This window comes from Phyllobates terribilis, unplaced genomic scaffold, assembly GCF_046119375.1.
Source record: "Phyllobates terribilis strain yellow unplaced genomic scaffold, ASM4611937v1 Scaffold_9__5_contigs__length_417890890, whole genome shotgun sequence".
In the NCBI taxonomy this organism is placed as follows: Eukaryota; Metazoa; Chordata; class Amphibia; order Anura; family Dendrobatidae; genus Phyllobates; species Phyllobates terribilis.
Genome location: NW_027362769.1, coordinates 226,513,611 through 226,533,186, shown reverse-complemented (window position 1 = coordinate 226,533,186; position 19,576 = coordinate 226,513,611). Strand labels below are relative to the sequence as shown.

Sequence of the window (19,576 nt, the reverse complement as noted above, 5' to 3'; positions counted from 1 at the left end):
TGCACAAAGGTATGTTTACATTTACAGAGGGTTAAAACGACTGCTGATTGGTGGTCATTTCAAGGGAATCTATCAGCAGGTTTTTGCTATGTAATCTGAAGACAGCATGCTGTAGGGGATAAAATACAGATTTCAGGGATGCCTCTCTTATCAAGCTCCTTGGTTTTGTTTGCTTGCAATGATCATTTTAGCACCAGGAGCTTATTGCTGGGACACAGCAGCCTGTGCATGCTAGTCCGACTCCGCCCCCTCCTGTGATGAGCACCTGTTTATGGACATTGTATATGCAGAGCCTGGTGTGGGTGGGGTTAGCTTCCTCAGCTCTGCTTCATGCTAAATCTAAAAGCTCTGATTGTGTGAGAACGGCTGCAACCAGTAATCTATGTGATACATCGTTGGATTCAGCTTCTCTTTGCCTACATCAAGCTGCTCTCAGATGAGGAAGCAAAAACCAAAACCTGCTGACCGATTCCCTTTAAAAGCCTGTCTGCACAGGACAACGGCACTTCAGTTGAAAGTGAACTATCAGTAATACATCGTTCTGAGCACGTAGGCTGCCACCGTTGTCGCTTGCGCAAGTCCTGTTTAAAAAAAAAAAGGACGATGCTCTATTGAAAATGATGATTTTTTAAGAGAACCAAAATATAATTTCACCCGACTAACGAGCAGTTGTTTTCTTTTGCTTAGATTGCATTCATAGGAGCACCCCTTCCTCATAATCGTGCAATGTAAAATGTGCCTTTACACTATTAAAGCCAATGACATCTCTTCATTACAAAGTGTATGGCTCATAGTGATAACAAAAATTGTCCAGTGTAAAAGGAAAACATGATGCTCAGTAAAACTATCACTGATTAGAATTGATAGTTAATAATTAGTGTTGAGCGAGTATGTTCTATTAACCCTTTCGCCGAGTACGCTCGGGCCGAGCTCCGAGTATTTACAGCTGCTCGGTGATATGTATGAATCGCTCCCGTGTGCATGATTTGCAATGTCTATTTCTTACACATTCCTCACATGTAATAAAGCTGTCAAACAGTTGCAAATCATGCACATGGGAGCGATTCATACATATCACCGAGCAGCTGTAAATACTCGGAGCTCGGCCCGAGCATACTCGGACAGAACATACTCGCTCAACACTATTAATAATCCTTACTATTTGGGTGGTAAATATTTGTTGGTCCACTTTCTCTGTTATATGTACAGACAAAGGATATGGATATACTGCTCCTTTTAAGGCTGAAGATGTACTCATGGCCGAAAATCACAGCTGCCCTGAGCCGCTCCAGTCTTAACTGACTGCTCTATGTAGTGACTTAGTTTTGCAGGGAAACAACTGTTTTACCTGAAAAGCTGTACGGGCCATCGTAAAGGGCGGACGGTTTTGTGGGTGATACAGCTATGTGATTGACAGCTTACTCTGCAGAGCATCTTTGTAGAGCGAGCTGTCAATCAAAGTGTTGGGGCGTGCTTACAGCTACACGGTGACTGTTACCGCTCTGTGCACGCTTTTTATGACTGAAAGCCTGCAGCTCCTGGAAGGAATAAAGTTAATTTTACCCCGGTAGCCGCACTTTCACGGAGGTAGCCAGACAACTTTGTAGTGCTATTAAACTGCAGATGAACCCTATATTTAGGTTAATAGTGTTTGGGGACATTATGTTCCCTTTCTTGTCACTTCTTGTCATATTATTCATGTTCCTAAATTATTATCTTTAGAGGAATACTTTACATAGGAGCAGGTATAACTATATGCTTTGTTAGTACACTTTACTCTCGGGGTCTAAAGGGTAACATCTCTCCTTGTAGAGAGTGACATGCTAGTGCCAGTGTAAGGAGACTTATAGGCCATGCAATGCTTCTCTGTGAAATTAAATATGCAAATTGCCTCTTCAGAAAGGAAGAGGGCCAGAACTCTAGTGCCACCTATTGAAATTAGCAATCCTAAAAGTCAATATCGACACTTTTATGAGCCTTGCCATATGAAATGGCCTATAAGTCTCCTTACACTAGCATGTCACTCTCTACAAGGAGAGAAGTTAGCCTTTAGATTCCAGTCAAAGGCCTCTCATATAGCCAAATTAAATTTCATACTTTGTACTGAGGAGAAACAGCACCCCAAAACACGTGCCTGCAAACGGAGATCCTGGTTTGGCTTTTATCTAAAAAGTAATATGACAAGGCTCAATATTGACTTTTAGAATTGCTACTTCCAATAGGTAGCATTAGAACTTAGATAAAAAGACATCAGAGGCGGTCAAATTAATATGTATAAATCCAAATACAAAGACTGGCACATGATTTTTTTTCCGCCCAAAGACCTTAAAATGTACCAGGGGACATTCTTTACTTGTGTAGGAAAGGCGATCTCAGCAGCTAAATAGGAAAGGGTTCTTTAATGTTAGAGCAGGTAGTCTGTGGAACACCCGGCTGCAAGAGGTAGTAATGGCAAATACTAGAACAGCATCTAAAAAAAAGGGCCGGATACTTTTTTCACAACAAATGGCATTGCGGGTTATAAATAATCTAGAGATAGAAAATGTATAACTGGTAGAGAAAGGCTGAACTTGATGGACCTGTGTGTCTTTTTTTCAACCTATATAACTATCTAAATATGAGGCCAAAGGCACCCACACACTAGCTATTTTAATTGTCTAATTGTTTTAATCCGGGTAGTGTTACATCAAAAATGCTGGAAAAAGAATAGAAAAAGGAAAATAGAAGAAACACTTTCTGAAATATGTATTTCCTGAACTAGGAATAAGTAAAACAAATGAAGGGGTCATGATAGTGTCTTTTTAGGAAGCATCCACCAAAGACAAAACAGAGGGACATGTAATTATAATTAGTATTAGCTGTGACTATTCAAATCATTGTCCAGACAGTACATGGGCCACCAGGTAAAAGATAGAACAAGAGATTATCATTTATTGTTTTCTTCATTAGGTCTTATATCAGCACTGCTTCAATCCAACAATTCTTTTCATGAGCTTTCCTCCTTTTCTATAGCTTGTCTCTGCCATCTCTGAGAATGTAAATGCTTTCTGCCCTCTCTGCACTGCGAAGATCTGTCAACAACCCCCTCTATGCAGCTGTCTGTAACAATGAGAGAACAAGGGGGAGGGAGCAGAGAGCTGTCATAGTCAAAAGCTATGGCAGAATTGATACCCTTTCGCAGATCACTCAGCTGGAAAAAAAAGGACTTACAGACACTGCAGCGGCAAATTGATAGAAAAATTTTAATGAAGACTATTTAGAAAGTGAATGAGCAATGAAAAAACAATTCCGTGCCAGTGTGTACCTAACCTTTAAGTAATTAAATCCATCAGGTACAAGATTTTATTAGTTTGTTGGTAGTTTAAAAAAATATGTGCATATAAAGGGCCCTTAAAACTTGTAGATTTAATTTTATATAAATTATAGCAAAATTGTAATTCATCACTGATCAAATTGATGCTCCCTGAGTAATAAGTACATATAATTAACAGGACGCTAATCCTAAAGTATGTCATACACACTTGCTGTACAGTTGTATACAATCTATACTTGCAATTCTACGAGCAGCAGACATAAGGGCAGTGTCTGTTCACATTTCATTTCTACGTCATAGATGGCGCACACACCACACCTATACATAGGCCATGCATTCAGCTAAAGCCAAAAGGGCGTACTTTTGTCATACGCTGGACTAGAACGCATTGGCAGGGGCTGTTTTTGCTATAGAAAAGTGCAGTCTTTCTTTACAGAGGGACTCAGTGAAAAAAAAGCATAACGTGTAATATGACATTTTTTAAAAATGGGATTCAATGGACAATGTATGCAGCAGAATGCCTATACAACAGCATATGCCTATGTCTGAAGCCTCCATAGGAGATATGTCAGGGAATGTATACCTCCAATGGAATACTAAATGGAAATGTGAATGGACCCGTGCCTGATCTGCTTACGGTATTACTAATGTTAATTATGGCACAACTATATATATACACACACAAATATATATACACATATATATATATATATATTACATACACACACACACACACACACACACACACACACACACACACACACACACAGATATATATATAGAATATACACACACGTCTCAACGTTTGGCTTTCCCCTGGGAAACCGCTTCTGTGTAAGATGTGTGAATGAAATCATGAAGTTGTTTTGCCGTATTAGAGTTTCCGAGGATCTCAGACAATCTCTCCAGAGATAGGGTTGACAGTTCTGCTATGTTCTTTACATGATTCATTATGGCTCGGCAATTTTTGGCATTGACCCCTGGCATTTTTAGAAGGAAGTCCTGAGGGCCTGGATTATATTTCTCAGATTCCGGGATGGTTTCCGAGTCTGCAGTAATAGCCATGGCGGTCGCAGCGTCTGGCTGTGGCCTGTTCTGCTTCAGCTCCTCAAACAGTTCGGCAGTGGCGTACGGTGAGGGACACCACAGGATACGAAGTCTAGGAAAGTGCAGTGTAAGAAGGGTGATTTTTGAGGTGATGTCGTTCACAGAAATTTCCTGGTGGATTGAACTTCGAGACGTGAGAGAGAATGGCTTGTTGGGGTCAAACTCTATCAGAAGAATAGGCCGCTTGTAGTATCGGCACATGGAAACGCACTGCGTGTAGAGACGTCCATTGTTCAATGAACCGATCAGATCACTTACGCTTTTCCGCTCTACGCATATGTCGGGAGTCAGAATATAATCTCCCACTTCTAGAGTGACAGGTTCTATGTCAATGCCGCGTCGGTGGATCAGAGATGGTAACTCGCTGCGGAATTCCCTCATGTCCACAATGATGTTGTGCTGCACGTTCTTCTGCTGCTGGCCTCCTAGAAATCAAAGAACTAGAATGACATATGTGCTAAAAAAAAAGCAAGAGAATGATGTTGCAGCAATATTAATGGGGTCATCCAGGATTAAAATAACATGGCTGCTTTTTTTCCCAAACAGAAGAACAACAAGAGTTGTGTGGGCTCCAATACTACACAACCAATGGACAGGTGAGGCAATGTTTTTTGGAAGAAAGCAGCCATGTTTCTTTAATCCTATGCAACCCCTTTAACTTCCACAGTACAGAACACAGCAGATAGAGAGGAGTATATATTCTTGTGCCTTTGAACCAGAAGAACCTGCAGAGCAATGAGGTCCAATCTTTTCACAGTTTGGTCCCAGAGATCTTACCTTCTTGTTGGAGAATCTGTTAGCACATCTCAATAGTTCTCCATATATAACATTGATGAGATTATAGAGAAACACTCTGATGTATAGTCACATAGAATACCTGGCGAACTGATTGTATAAAGCAGTATATAGTGGGGAAAAAAAGTACTGTATTTAGTCAGCCACCAATTGTGCAAGTTCTCCCACTTAAAAAGATGAGAGAGGCCTGTAATTGACACCATAGGTAGACCTCAACTATGAGAGACAAAATGAGAAAAATCATGAAAATCCCATTGTCTGATTTGGAAAGAATTTTTTTTTACATTTTGGTGGAAAATAAGTATTTGGTCAATTACAAAAGTTCATCTCAATACTTTGTTATATATCCTTTGTTGGCAATGACAGAGGTCAAACGTTTTCTGTAATTCTTCACAAGGTTGGCACACACTGTTGCTGGTATGTTGGCCCATTCCTCCATGCAGATCTCCTCTAGAGTAGTGATGTTTTGGGGCTGTCGCTGGGCAACACAAATTTTTAACTCCCTCCAAAGGTTTTCTATAGGGTTTAGATTTGGAGACTGGCTAGGCCACTCCAGGACCTTGAAATGCTTCTTACAAAGCCACTCCTTCGTTGCCCTGGTGGTGTGTTTGGGATCATTGTCATGCTGAAAGACCCAGCCACGTTTCATCTTCAATGCCCTTGCCGATGGAAGGAGGTTTGCAATCAAAATCTCACGATACATGGCCCCATTCATTCTTTCATGTACACGGATCAGTCGTCCTGGTCCCTTGGCAGAGAAACAGCCCAAAAGCAAGATGTTGTCACCCCCATGCTTCACAGTAGGTATGGTGTTCTTTGGATGCAACTCAGCATTCTTTCTCCTCCAAACACGCCAAGTTGTGTTTCTACCAAACCGTTCTACTTTGGTTTCATCTGACCATATGATATTCTCCCAATACTCTTCTGGATCATCCAAATGCTCTCTATCAAACTTCAGACGGGCCCGGACATGTAATGGCTTAAGCAAGGGGACTGCAGGATCTGAGTCCCTGGCGGCATAGTGCGTTACTGATGGTAGCTTGTGTAATGTTGGTCCCAGCTCTCTGCAGATCATTCACTAGGTCCCCGCGTGTGTTTCCGGGATTTTTGCTCACCGTTCTTGAGATCATTTTGACCCCATGGGGTGAGATCTTGTGTGGAGCCACAGATCGAGGGAGATTATCAGTGGTCTTGTAGGTCTTCCATTTTCTAATTATTGCTCCCGCAGTTGATTTCTTCACACCAAGCTGCTTGCTTATTGCAGATTCAGTCTTCCCAGCCTGGTGCAGGGCTACAATTTTGTTTCTGGTGTCTTTGACAGCTCTTTGGTCTTCACCATAGTGGAGTTTGGAGTGTGACTGAGGTTGCGGACAGGTATCTTTTATACTGATAACAAGTTCAAACAGGTGTCAGTACTACAGGTAATGAGTGGAGGACAGAGGAGCCTCTTAAAGAAGAAGTTACAGGTCTGTGAGAGCCAGAAATCTTGCTTGTTTGTAATTGACCAAATACTTATTTTCCACCAAAATTTGAAAAAAAAAATTCTTTCCAAATCAGACAATGTGATTTTCAGGATTTGTTTTCTCATTTTGTCTCTCATAGTTGAGGTCTACCTATGATGTCAATTACAGGCCTCTCTCATCTTTTAAAGTAGTAGAACTTGCACAATTGGTGGCTGACTAAATACTTTTTTCCCCATTGTATATATAACCAACAATTTTATCTTTCACAGACCATCTGACAACTCGTGACAATCGTAGAGTGATTTTTCTTAGACCTCAGCATTGCGCCATTACTCTGGTACTCCTTCTCGACATGTACGTATAAATTAACAAATAGGTTTTACCATTTCCCCCCGTCGATAAGACATGGCTCACACTTTTTACTATTGACAAGGGGAACGATAACAGCCAATTGTTAATTCACCGTCACATTTCCAGGAGGAATAAAGGAGAAACATCTATGACAACTTCATGAGGCCACTGGGTGCTGTTGTGTGAAGGTAAGTAGGAGATCTAGATTTCAGTATAAGAAAAAAGAACTTTTATACAGTATTAAGGTAATCGCGCACCTTTACTACTTTTTTGATTTCAGAATTCTAGTTCTATCCTTATCCCGGCATCGTCACTAATACTTCAAGCCCCACCTTGCCTCCCCTAAATAAAAATGTATAAAAAACTGTAGCCCACTGGCAGAGACTGCTGAAGAGGAGTAATGTTTGTGGGGTCTGCTTACAGCCTTAAAGCACACAGCGTTTAGCCAGGTTAATAGTTTACCTGAAACAAAAAGCTTGTGATAAGATGAAGACATTAAAATTCTTTTGTAGAACTTGTGTTATTTGCACTTGAGATTTCTTTGTTGGAAATATGAGATAACTACCGGAGAACAAAAGCTTTTATATTGCGTTTACATGAAGAAAATAATCGGCTTAAATAATATTTACCTTCAAGGAAGAGTCCTTGTACAGCAGTAATGGGATCTCACGCTACTTACCAGCTTTGCGGGTATCGGTGGCATCTGATGCAGGAGTAGAATCTCTCTGAAGATCCAAGTTTGTGTCATCTCGCCCTTCTCTTTCCTCAGGGATCACCATGCTGGCCTTCTCCCTGAAAACATACACAAGACAAATAGATTAATGTTCAATACCTTGCCTGCTAAGAATTTGTTTTCTTAAAACTATAAAAAAACATTTCTACTAAAAAATAATTCCCAGAATCTTATTATTTTTTCAAAGCACAGTAAATGCAAATGCACTGTTAATATACAGACTAAGCCCAATATAATGATGTTTTCTTGTACATCTTTATCTGCCCCTCGGTGCATCCAGGTTCACATAGCCGAATGGGTAGTATTACTCTTATCTGCTAAAACTACATTTCCCAGCAGTACTTGCAACTACAACCACCCCCCTCCAGTGTGCTCCTGATAATTGTAGAACTTTATTTTTCAGTGCAGTCTGCTCCTGTACAGTACCCTGCCTGACCGATTAGATCTTCTGCCATCTATATCAGTATAGCTGCCTGTTTGTTTTTACATAATTGTTATCTGGTTTCTAGCAGAGAACGACTCTCCTGTACTCCACCTCAATGACACTGTACAGTAGACCGGTGTTTGTTGCCTGCTGCTTACAGATCAGTTTTGTTAAATTGCAAATGCCCCTCCTCTATTGATGCATATGTCAGAAAATAATCCTCTGCCACATGCATCAATTTAGCAACATTTGTAGTTTCTCATTACTGGTCTAGGCAACAATTACAGCTCAACTAGTCTCTGCCCCTTTGTGCAGAGTCCAAACTTACACTATATTCTCCTTTCTGTCCCCTGTATACAGAGCCCCATCTTAGTGTATCTCTCCTCTCAGCCCCTTGTACGCAGCCCATTCTGCAGTATGTCTCTTTTCAGCCTCTGTATACAGCATCTCTCCTCTCAGCCCCCTGTATACAGCCCATCCTGCAGTATGTTTCTCCTTTCAGCCCTATATACAGCCTATTCTACAGTATAGCTCTCCTCTCAGCCTTTTGTACACAGCCCATTCTGCAGTGTATTTCTCTCCTCTCAACCTCTTGTATACAGCCCCTCCTGCAGTATCTTACTCTCAGCCCCCTGTATACAGCACATTTTGCAATATGTCTTTCAGCCCCTTCTGAAGTACATCTCCCTCTCACATCAACTCTCACAACAGAAACTCCTAGATACAGCACAGCTATTCTGGCAGGATGCCAAATGAGAGAGTAAGAGAGACTGCACTGTGCATGATAGACCAGTAGTTCCCAGCAGGACGGTTCCAATGGTAACTGAAGGGTAAATAGAGTCTAGAGGGTCATCCTTAGGGAGTGTGATATGTACAAAATGGGGCAGAATTAAAAATGGGTTATATTGGCACATACTTTATTGTAAGATCACATTGTGATATGGAGACTAACCCTTTAAAGTGGCCTTACACATTAGGCTACAGCTGGCCAAACCCAATGATTTCGGCAAGACCAGATGATCATCTAATGTGAATTGGATGTTTCTTCGGAGTTCAATAGACTTATGCAGGAGCAAAGAAAGGATAAGGCATGTTGAATTTCCATATGCCTGATCCTGTGTTTTCAAAAGAAGTAAGCCACTGCCAGGTATGTCAGTGTCATACTCCCTTCTTCATGTTCAAAAAAAATTGTATTTTCACATAATCCTGATAAACTAAAAAATTACCCATTATAAGGTGCATTCAGACAACCATATAAATCGGTCTGAGATTGGATCACAATGCATGGACAGACTGCGGCTCTCCCAACCTGAGCATGACAGCTGCATATATTTCTATGCTGACGTCAGCGGTCGCGTGACCTGTCACATGACTAAATGACGTCATGGAAGGTCCTTTTAGACCATCGCGAGCCGTACAAGAGACCAGACGTATCGTACAGAAGACCGGGGGGCCATCGGAAGGTAAGTATAATCTTTATTTTTTATTTTAAATTCTTTTTTTTAACAGGTAGTATGGTACCCGGGGCTGGATGAGCGTCTCCTCTTCTCCAGACCCGGGTACCATCCGCACATTGAATCACTTAATATCCGCATGTGCACATGTAGTCATGCGGATATTAAGCGATTCAATGCAAGTCAATGGTGGCAACGCTGCGTTTCCGCAAAAATAATGGACATGCTGCGTATTTTTCCGCAATGATAATCCGCAGCGGAAACTTCTGCAGCATGTGCACAGCACATGCGGATTATTACTGGGGACCATGGGGCACGTATTACCAAGCGTTTTCGCTGCGGACATTCCGAGGCAAAAACGCTTGAAAAATGCATAGTGGGCATGCAGCCTTACCATCAGAAATCTAATAAATGCATTGCATATTTTAACACTATAAAGTCTACGTCCTAACTTTTCTTAGTTAAATTGCTCTATGTACTTCATACAATGCCTTTGCACAAAGCACTTTGCACACAGTAATAACTTTCCTATGGATAGCATTTGAAATAGTGACACCAGCTGGCAGTGAGGCACAATTGTGCTATAAAAGATAGCAACAATATACTAAATGCAGTTTAATGAGCTTAGCGAGTGTGCATCACTCAAAGAATTTAACAATTTCCTATATCTCCATTTACTTTGGCCTCAAACATATTTTTCTTGGTTGTCATATTGTTACCTAATCAGCTTTTCAAATGCTTCTTTCTCCTTCCTGAGTGAAGTGAGATATCTCTGCTCTTCTGTGGATCCACCATAGATAAGGAAATAAACTCTAGAATTGTGAAATTTAAAGGAAAAATGTGTTAATATAAAATACAGACGTGACAAGAAAATAAATTATAATAAATATGCATAAAGGGGTGTTCTAAGCTTCAATCTTCAAGAGCGCACCGCTCCTGTCTCCCGGCTTCCTGCTTGTTAGTGGCGGTGCGCTCCTGAAGATTCACAGTTTGGCCCAGCAGTATGGTTCAACTACTTTTCTCAACTGTGCGCTCTCCCATGCTGCAAGCAAAGGCAGATTTGCGTTTTCCAACTTAGGAGGAGCACAGAGGCCCTTAAGCTGGTCGGATACAGAGATCTGCCCAGCTTTAGAGCAGCTCTTGCAAACTTTTAACAAAGAGCTTGCAAGTGCGGGGCTCTTTTCCCAAGACACCAGCCACAGCTGAAACTGCAAAAGGTGGCTGGTAACCTAAGCAACCAGAAGTATAGAATTAAAAATCCCTCCCTTCCGGAGAATGGAAAGGACTTTTAATCCCAAATAAATTGCAAAGTTTCTAGTTTTCACGAGCACTTTGTAATTTTAACTTTTTATGATGAATGTTGAGAATAGTCTTTTAAAGAAAAACTCAGTCTATGCCCAGAATGTAAGCCCTGCAATTCCCTTTTATATCCATAAGGATGTCATCACCGTGAACTATGGAGTATCCCAGCAAGCACCGAAGTTATCTGCTCATTTCCACATGCACTTAGTGTAGGTCAGTGCACGGTCTGCTGGACTTTTATCATGTAGCTCATAGCTGAAGCTTTACTTTAAAAGAACTGTTTTTCCAAGAATAAGTATTCACAATCTTCTTGTTCATTTTTGGTTATAAATACCTCAATGTCTTCTGCTTGCTTGCCCTGTAGATCTCGAGCTGTCGCACAAAACTGAGCTCTGCGTCATATAGGACCACGTATCTTGGTTCCACTTCGTGCAGCACCCTGGTCAGTGCGTAAGGATCAGTGCACCCTTGCAAAGGATGGATGACAGTGAGGGGCTCCTTTAAGATGCCGTAATAACAGTCTGAAGGCAAGTTCAACTGAAGGTCTTCATATTTCGGTTCTTCAATACTGCTCTCGCTTTCCTGCCTAAACTTGTCCTCCTGATCTTTCCCCACCTCGTCTTCACCTCCTTTTCCTATCATCTGGGTTAAAGTCAGCTCTGTCGTCTTTACATTTCTTTTCTGTTTACTTGTGCCTTCTTTAGTCTTTTTCGCCCGAGCGTTTTTCCCACTTGCACCCAGATCCTTTTTCTTGACACCTTTTCGGGTTTTCAGCCACAGTTCAGCAGCTTTCTCGTCCTTCCCAAAGGTTTTGTTGTATAGTCTCATCAACAGGGCTTCAGCCCCCACTGCAATATATTCTCTTAACTGGGCACAGGTACGATCATCACTGGCGCAAATCAGCACGCGGCCTGACAAGAGAAGGAAATGACCAATATGTTACAATTAAAGAATGCCTGCATCCAATTAAGAAATTAAAGGGAAGAAAAAAAAAGATGAAAAACTTTCCTGTAAAGAGTTTTACCACTTCGAAATATACTGGAGCATTTAACCTTTTTATCAAAAATACAGAGTAAAAGACCAGTGTTATATGTATGCGATAGGATTGATCTTGATTACAGATATTTAAACAAATAATGCAACGCTCATTGTGAAAACATGCCAGAAGAAAGCAGATATGCGAGCTTGCACTTCATAACAATCTGTCAGGTTCATGCTAAAAATATAACTTCTCATTTAACAGTCTTGGTGCCAGATGTCAGAATAGAGAATTCACTTAAGAAGGAAACTGCTGTTCCTGCAGTGCAAATAGAAAATAAAACTAAAAATTGTATAGGAACAGTTTCAGGATTTAACACTCAATTATGTTCATCAAACTTAATTTAGGGATTCAAATTACAAGAGTCAAACAGAGTTACATGAAAATTGGAAATACTTCCAGAATAGTTTAATTGTTCCTTTTTCATTGGTTTATTGCAAATGCAGAATTTGCAATATATACATACAGTCATGGCCAAAAGTGTTGGCACCCTTGACATTTTGAGAAAATGGAGTATTTCTCCAAGAAACTTATTGCAATCACACATGTTTTGTTACACACGTTTATTTTCTTTGTGTGTATTGAAACACAAAACAAACAAACAGAGAAAAAAAGGCAAATTGGACAGAATTTCACACAAAACCCCCAAAATGGAACGGATAAAATTGTTGGCACCTTTCCAAAATTGTTTGTAAATAACTTTATTTCAAGCATGTGATGCTCGTTCAAACTCACCTGTGGCAAGTAACAGGCGTGGGCAATATGAAAATCACACCTGATACCAAATAAAAAGGGGAGAAATTGATTCAATCTTTGCATTGGGTGTGCCATACTAAGCATGGAGAACAGAAAGAGGAGAAGACTATCTGAGGACTTGAGAACCAAACCATAATTGTTGAACAGTATCAACAATCTCAAGGTAACAAGTCCATCTCCAGGGATCTTGATGTTCCTTTGTCCAGGGTGCGCAACATAATCAAGAAGTTTACAACCCATGGCATTGTAGCTAATCTCCCTGGACGTGGATGGCAGAAAAAAAAAATTGATGAAATGTTTTAATGCAGGATAGTCCAGATGGTGGATAAGCAGCTCCAATCAAGTTCCAAAGAAATTCAAGCTGTCGTGCAGGCTCAGGGTGCATCAGTGTCAACTATCTGTTGACATTTGAATGAAATGAAACGCTTTAGCAGGAGACTCAGGAGGACCCCACTGCTAACACAGACAAAGATAGACTGCAGTTTGCCAAAATGTATATGACTAAGCCAAAATCCTTTTGGGAAAGCATCTTGTGGACAGATGAGACCTAGATAGAGCTTTTTAGTAAAGCACATCGTTCTACTGTTTACCGAAAATGGAATGAGGCCTACAAAGAAAAGAACACAGTACCTACAGTCAAATATGGTGGAGGTTCAAAGATGTTTGGGGGTTGTTTTGCTGCCTCTGGCACTGGGTGCCTTGACCGTGTGCAAGGCATCATGAAATCTGAAGATTACCAAAGGGTTTTGGATTGCAATGTAGTGCCCAGTGTCAGAAAGCTGGGTTTGCGTCCTAGGTCATGGGTCTTCCAGCAGGACAATGACACCAAACATACTTCAAGAAGCACCCAGAAATGGATGGAAACAAAGTGCTGGATAGTTCTGAAGTGGCAAGCAGTGAGTCCAGATCTAACTCCCATTGAACACCTGTGGAGAGATTTTAAAATTGCTGTTGGAAGAAGGCGCCTTCAAATATGAGACACCTGGAGCAGTTTGCATAAGAAGAGTGGTCCAAAATTCCAGTTGAGGGGTGAAAGAAGCTTGTTGTTGGTTATAGGAAGCGATTGATTGCAGTTACATAATCCAAAGGATGTGCAACCAAATAGTAAGTTGAGGGTGCCAACAATTTTGTCCGGCTCACTTTTGGGGTTGTGTGTGAAATTATGTCCAATTTGCCTTTTTTTCCTTTGTTTTTTTGTGTTGTTCCAATACACACAAAGGAAATAAACATGTGTATAACAAAACAAGAATAATTGCAATCATTTTCTGGTAGAAATACTTCATTTTCTGTAAATGAATATATACACACCCATACACATACACCCAGACTTGGGATCATTGTCCTGTTGCATGACCCCTTCCGAGCTTTAGTTTTGGATAGATACCCTCACATTTCAGATAGGGCTAGAATACTCGAGTTGATCACAAGTTCCTCTGTTTAACCAATGACTGCAAGGATCCTAGAACCTGTGGCTGCAAAACAAGCCCAAATCTTCACCTCTCCACCAGTTTGACAATTTGTGCCGATATGCTGTCTATGGTTTTCGCCAAATGTGGTACAGGGCATTATGACCAAACATTTTCACTTTGGTCTCATCAGTCCAAAGGACATTGTTGCAGTTTGTTGTGATGCAACTTTGCAACCTTTAAAGGGAATTTGTCACCACATTTGAGCTGTCTAAACTATTAATATGGGCATGCAGGTTACAGACTGCTGATTAGGGTGATCCCTGTATGCCTCACATCAGATGCCTTGTTGTTGAGAATTCAACTTTTATCACTTTATATAAATGACCTCTTCCAGGCTCTGGGGAGGAAGCTGCCTGGAAGATAAATCTGCCTCCAGAGCTTATTTTACATGAAGGGGGAGTTACCAGTGTGAGACAAGTAACTAACACAGATCAGGAGAACTGAAATTTGTCATCTTGCAAACATATTTTTTACAGCTCTCTGCAATCTGCTGTATTGCAACATTATTGCAACCCTGTCTGCTTGTGAGAAGGAAATGGAGAGGATCCTGCAGATATGTCAGGTATAATTACACACAGCTCTGCAATGAGATCAGGAGAGCAGAGAGCGACCATCACACATCACACTGGTAACTTCTCCTTCTATTTATAACCATAGCCTGGAAGAGGTCATTTACATAAAGTGATAAAAGATGATTTCTCAACAAGGCATCTGATATGAGGTATACAGCAGTCTATAACCTGTTTACCCATATTAATAGTTTATATAAGACTCTTTAGACTATGAGCTGTAGCTCTTGTTTTTTTTTTGCAATTTCTCTGAGCGTTGCACAGTCTGACCTTAGGGTGAATTTGCTGGAATGTCCACTCTTTGGAAGATTATCAACTCTCTTGAATGTTTTCCACTTGTGAATAATCTTTCTCACTGTAGAATTATGAGCTCCAAATTGTTTGGAAATGGCCTTATGACCCTATATAGATTGATGGTCGGCAACAATTGCTTCTCCGAGATCCTCGTTGAGGTCTTTGTCACGGCAATAATCAGCATGCCTTCTCAGCGCCGCCCCACTCACCATGGTCACTCTGCAGCGTCTGCTCACATCAGGTTGGTTTGCTAAGGTTTGTTTCCTGCTGCACTCCTTTGCACTGCTACTAAAGCATGATGGTTCCATCTGGCCTTAAGGGGCAGGGCAGGTCTCTGCAGGAATTTAACCCTGCTGTGCCCTGCAGAGATCCAGCTCCCCGGCCTATCCCATGCGAGCAGGCTCTATATAAGGCAGCTCTTCCCACCACCCCTTGCCAGAACATTTGGTTCCTACCCAGTTTGTTCATGTCTATGCTTTCTTCTGTATTCAGCTTCCCGTTGCCTACCCAGCTAGCACTCCCATCCTACCTGACCTCTCTCTACTCCTGACCTCGACCCGTCTGACCAGGTTTAGTCTTTGCCCTTCTGTACCAAACACCCGAGCCACTGACCCTCCGGTCAGCTGCTGCAGTCCAAGGGACTGCCCTGGAGTGGTACTTGGCGACTACCAGCAGTCCAGCCTAACATCACCACCAGAGGCCCTAGCGAAAACCAGGTAGTCGCTTAGTCACACCCCTCCAGGATAAGCCCGGCACATGGCGCAGTGGGTCCACACCACCAGCGTTACAGTCTTTCTTGGGATTAGATTAACAGGCAATTTTCTGATGTCCGGTTCCTTTTAATTCCTATAGAAGCAGTGAGGGAGTACTTTATTTTTCACACACTGCTTTCGCATTTTGGCCTTGGTTTTGATAAATAAATAACATGGCACAATTTCGGCACAATCCTGTCCGAAGGAGGCTTTTTCGTTTTACCTTTTAGTCTGATCACTCATGGTTCATGTTAATATAAACCAGAGTGAGACACCTCGGTTCAGGACTGGAGACCAACGAATGAATGTGGTAAGGATTGTGAGATGTAAGCAATATGTGTTACCTGTAGTACTGAGGAATACAAGGTGAATAACATAGCTAGACAAAATGCAAAGAAATATAAGGCCACGTTCACACCTAAAATACATTGCAGTGGACGTTATTGCAATCCATGCGGATCTGAGCTCATGTTGCAAACTTTAATATTTGCAGCATGACCAATCTCTTGTAGGCTTCTTCTAGATTTGTATCTTACCAATTCCACGACACATTTGCATACAAAATTAAACAATCAGAATTTGCAAACATCGATCTTACCTGGCCCGCCGAGAGCATCACTGTTCTTGTTCTCTTCTTCTATCTCTTTCAGAACTTCACTCAAAGCTTCCCACTTGGGGTTGCTTTCTAGAACCAGCTCACGCTTTCCATCTGATAAAATGAGTTAGAAAAAGAAAAAAAAGTGTAAAGAGACAGACAAAACAAGTAATTTATGTGTTGTACCAAAAAGAAGTGTTCTAATGATTAGGAAAAATACTTCAGTAAATACATAACTTATTTTATAAATCAGCGCATGGTGGTCATTAATAAAAAAACGCACACATACTTACCTACCTGACCCCTACCATTGTTCTCAGAGTTTCCTTTTCTGTTGGGTAACATCACGTGACAGATGCACCCAATCAATTGCCACTGACTGTCTGCAGTGGTCACAGATCGTCTGGGCCATAAGAAAGTCCAAGTAGACTGTCTCTTTTGGATCAGATTAAACATCACCACTGCGAGCGATCAATGGGCACTGATTGACTGCAGAAGTCACATGACTCCCCCCAATGGAAGAGAAAATGAGGAAACCAGAGGGGGACAAAGGCAGCGGCGAGCAGAACAGGTGCGAGTCAAGTAGTTATGATTTAGTTATTTTACAGTATTGGCAGCAGTTCTTACATATTGGAAAATCCCTTCAACTGTTTGCGGACCACCCAACGTCTTAAAATATAGGGCTGGTCTGCAAATAATACTCCAATGTTTTAGAACATCGATGCAGAGTCACCAGCGGCATAGAGATCGTGCTGCTGTAGAAGCGCAGAAATGACTGTTAGAGACAGCCGGACACGCCGAAGAGAAACTTTCCTACCATCTGTGCCTTCACAAATGCTGTATATCCAGGGTTAAAGAGAATCTATCATTACAGTAATACATATTAAACTAAAGGTATACTGATTTAATATATACTTTCAGTGAAGAAATCCATAGCCTGGTTTTTATAAAATCATCATTACAAGTGTTGGTCTCCATGCATCGGAGCATGACAGCGGGTAGGGTCTTCGGCTCTGTCATCGCCCCTCTGCTGTCTCTCTTCTTCCTTATTTAAATGCTGCGCTGGCGCCGTGCTAGCTAAGCTTATTCGAAAGGAGCTTGATTTATCGACCCTATGGGGTGTCCATCAACCAGCCATCCTCCACTCCATCCATCTGGACCATCGAGATCATTTCATGCATGATAATGCCCCATCTCATGCTGCACATAACACATCTGCATCTCTGGCTGCTGTGGGCATAAAAGGGGACAAACTTATGGTGTGGCCCCCATGCTCCCCTGACCTCAACCCCATTGAGAACCTCTGGAGCATCATCAAAAGGAGTGTCTATGATGGCGGGAGGCTGTTCACATCTAAGCAACAGCTCTGGGAGGGTATTCTGTCCTCATGCAAAACAATTGAAGCAGAAACCATCCAAAACCTGACAAATTCAATGGACGACAGAGTTCAGAAGCTCCTTTCGAACAAGGGGTCCTATGTGCAAATGTAACATCACCTAGAATAAAGTTTTGAGTTGAAAACTGTTTGATTTCAGTTTGTAATAACCTGCTAATGCTTATAATTTCAAAAATGACCATTTTTTTCTTCTTTATTAAAATGAAAAGGTTGAAAACTCTGCTGTGCATAATAATTTGGAACATGCATTTTGAGTGCAGTTTGAGTTTTTTATTTTTTTAAAAATATACTGTTATCATAGGCAGTTTGTACAAAAACCTTTCAATTGTACTCTAATAGTTATTTGACTGGAAAATTACAATGACTGCAATTCATATAGGTAATTTGGGAAAATCTGAGAAAATATTATTTGCATAATAATTTGGAACACAGTGTATATATATATATATATATATATATATATATATATATATATATATATATATATATATATATATATATATATATATATATATATATATATATATATATATATATACACACACACACACACACGTTTGGAATCTGCGTACTCGTACTGACCTGTGGAATCATATTCCCAGGTCAGTTTTACTGTATAGTGAACATGATAAATAAAAAATAAAAATAAAAATTGTGGAATTACACTTTTTTTTTCAATTTCAACACAATTAGAATTTTTTTCCCCCATTTTCTAGTACACTATATGGTAGAATGAAATGTGTTGTTAAAAAGTACAACTCGTCCCGAAAATAAGCCCTCATATGGCTACATTGATGAAAAAAATAAAAAAAGTTATGGCTCTTGGAAGAAGGGGAGGAAAAATGAGAACGGAAAAACTGAAAATTGCCGGACATTGAAAGGGTTCATGAACAGAGATAAATTTGCATTTGAAAAGAACACAGAAGAGTTGGAAGAGGTTTTCTTACCCTGCTTCTCATTTGTCTCCTCAGTTTTAGATTTTTTTGTAGATTTTGAGTCAGGAACACTATAGACCCGGCCTCGGGCATGAACAAACATGGAAGTACTCGAGTCAAGAAACAGCCAGCCTTAAAGGGGAGCAAAAAATACATATCTGAATGGCATCATAATAAGCTGTTAAAGGCAACCAATACTGTTCAATATATACAGTTATATGAAAAAGTTTGGGCACCCCTATTAATCTTAATGTTTTATAAAAATTGGTGTTTTTGCAACAGCTATTTCAGTTGGATATATGTAATAACTGTTGGACACAGTAATGTTTCTGCCTTGAAATGAGGTTTATTGTACTAACAGAAAATGTGCAATCTGCATTCAAACAAAATTTGACAGGTGCATAAGTATGGGCACCTCACCAGAAAAGTGACATTAATATTTAGTAGATCCTTCTTTTGCAAAAATAACAGCCTCTAGTCGCTTCCTGTAGCTTTTAATGAGTTCCTGGATCCAGGATGAAGGTATTTTTGACCATTCCTCTTTACAAAACAATTCCAGTTCAGTTAAGTTTGATGGTCACCGAGCATGGACAGCCCTCTTCAAATGATTCCACAGATGTTCAATGATATTCAGGTCTGGGGACTGGGATGGCCATTCCAGAACATTGTAATTGTTCCTCTGCATGAATGCCTGAGTAGATTTGGAGCGGTGTTTTGGATCATTGTCTTGCTGAAAGATCCATCCCCTGCGTAACTTCAACTTTGTCACTGATTCTTGAACATTATTGTCAAGAATCTGCTGATACTGAGTGGAATCCATGCGTCCCTC

General features: G+C 40.8%; 1 protein-coding gene across 1 annotated transcript in view; it reads right to left on the bottom strand.

Moving 5' to 3' along the window:
- Positions 1-3,354: 3,354 nt before the first annotated feature.
- The window catches only part of ERCC4 (ERCC excision repair 4, endonuclease catalytic subunit), a 42,000-nt gene continuing 25,778 nt past the window's right edge, over positions 3,355-19,576 (bottom strand). The window contains exons 6-11 of the mRNA XM_073647700.1: positions 18,760-18,879; positions 16,420-16,530; positions 11,277-11,853; positions 10,360-10,452; positions 7,709-7,821; positions 3,355-4,845 (exon numbers count right to left, since the gene is read on the bottom strand). Of these exons, the coding sequence (XP_073503801.1) occupies positions 4,112-4,845; positions 7,709-7,821; positions 10,360-10,452; positions 11,277-11,853; positions 16,420-16,530; positions 18,760-18,879 (1,748 nt within the window). The 3' untranslated portion in view covers positions 3,355-4,111. The remainder of the gene's footprint in view (positions 4,846-7,708; positions 7,822-10,359; positions 10,453-11,276; positions 11,854-16,419; positions 16,531-18,759; positions 18,880-19,576) is intronic.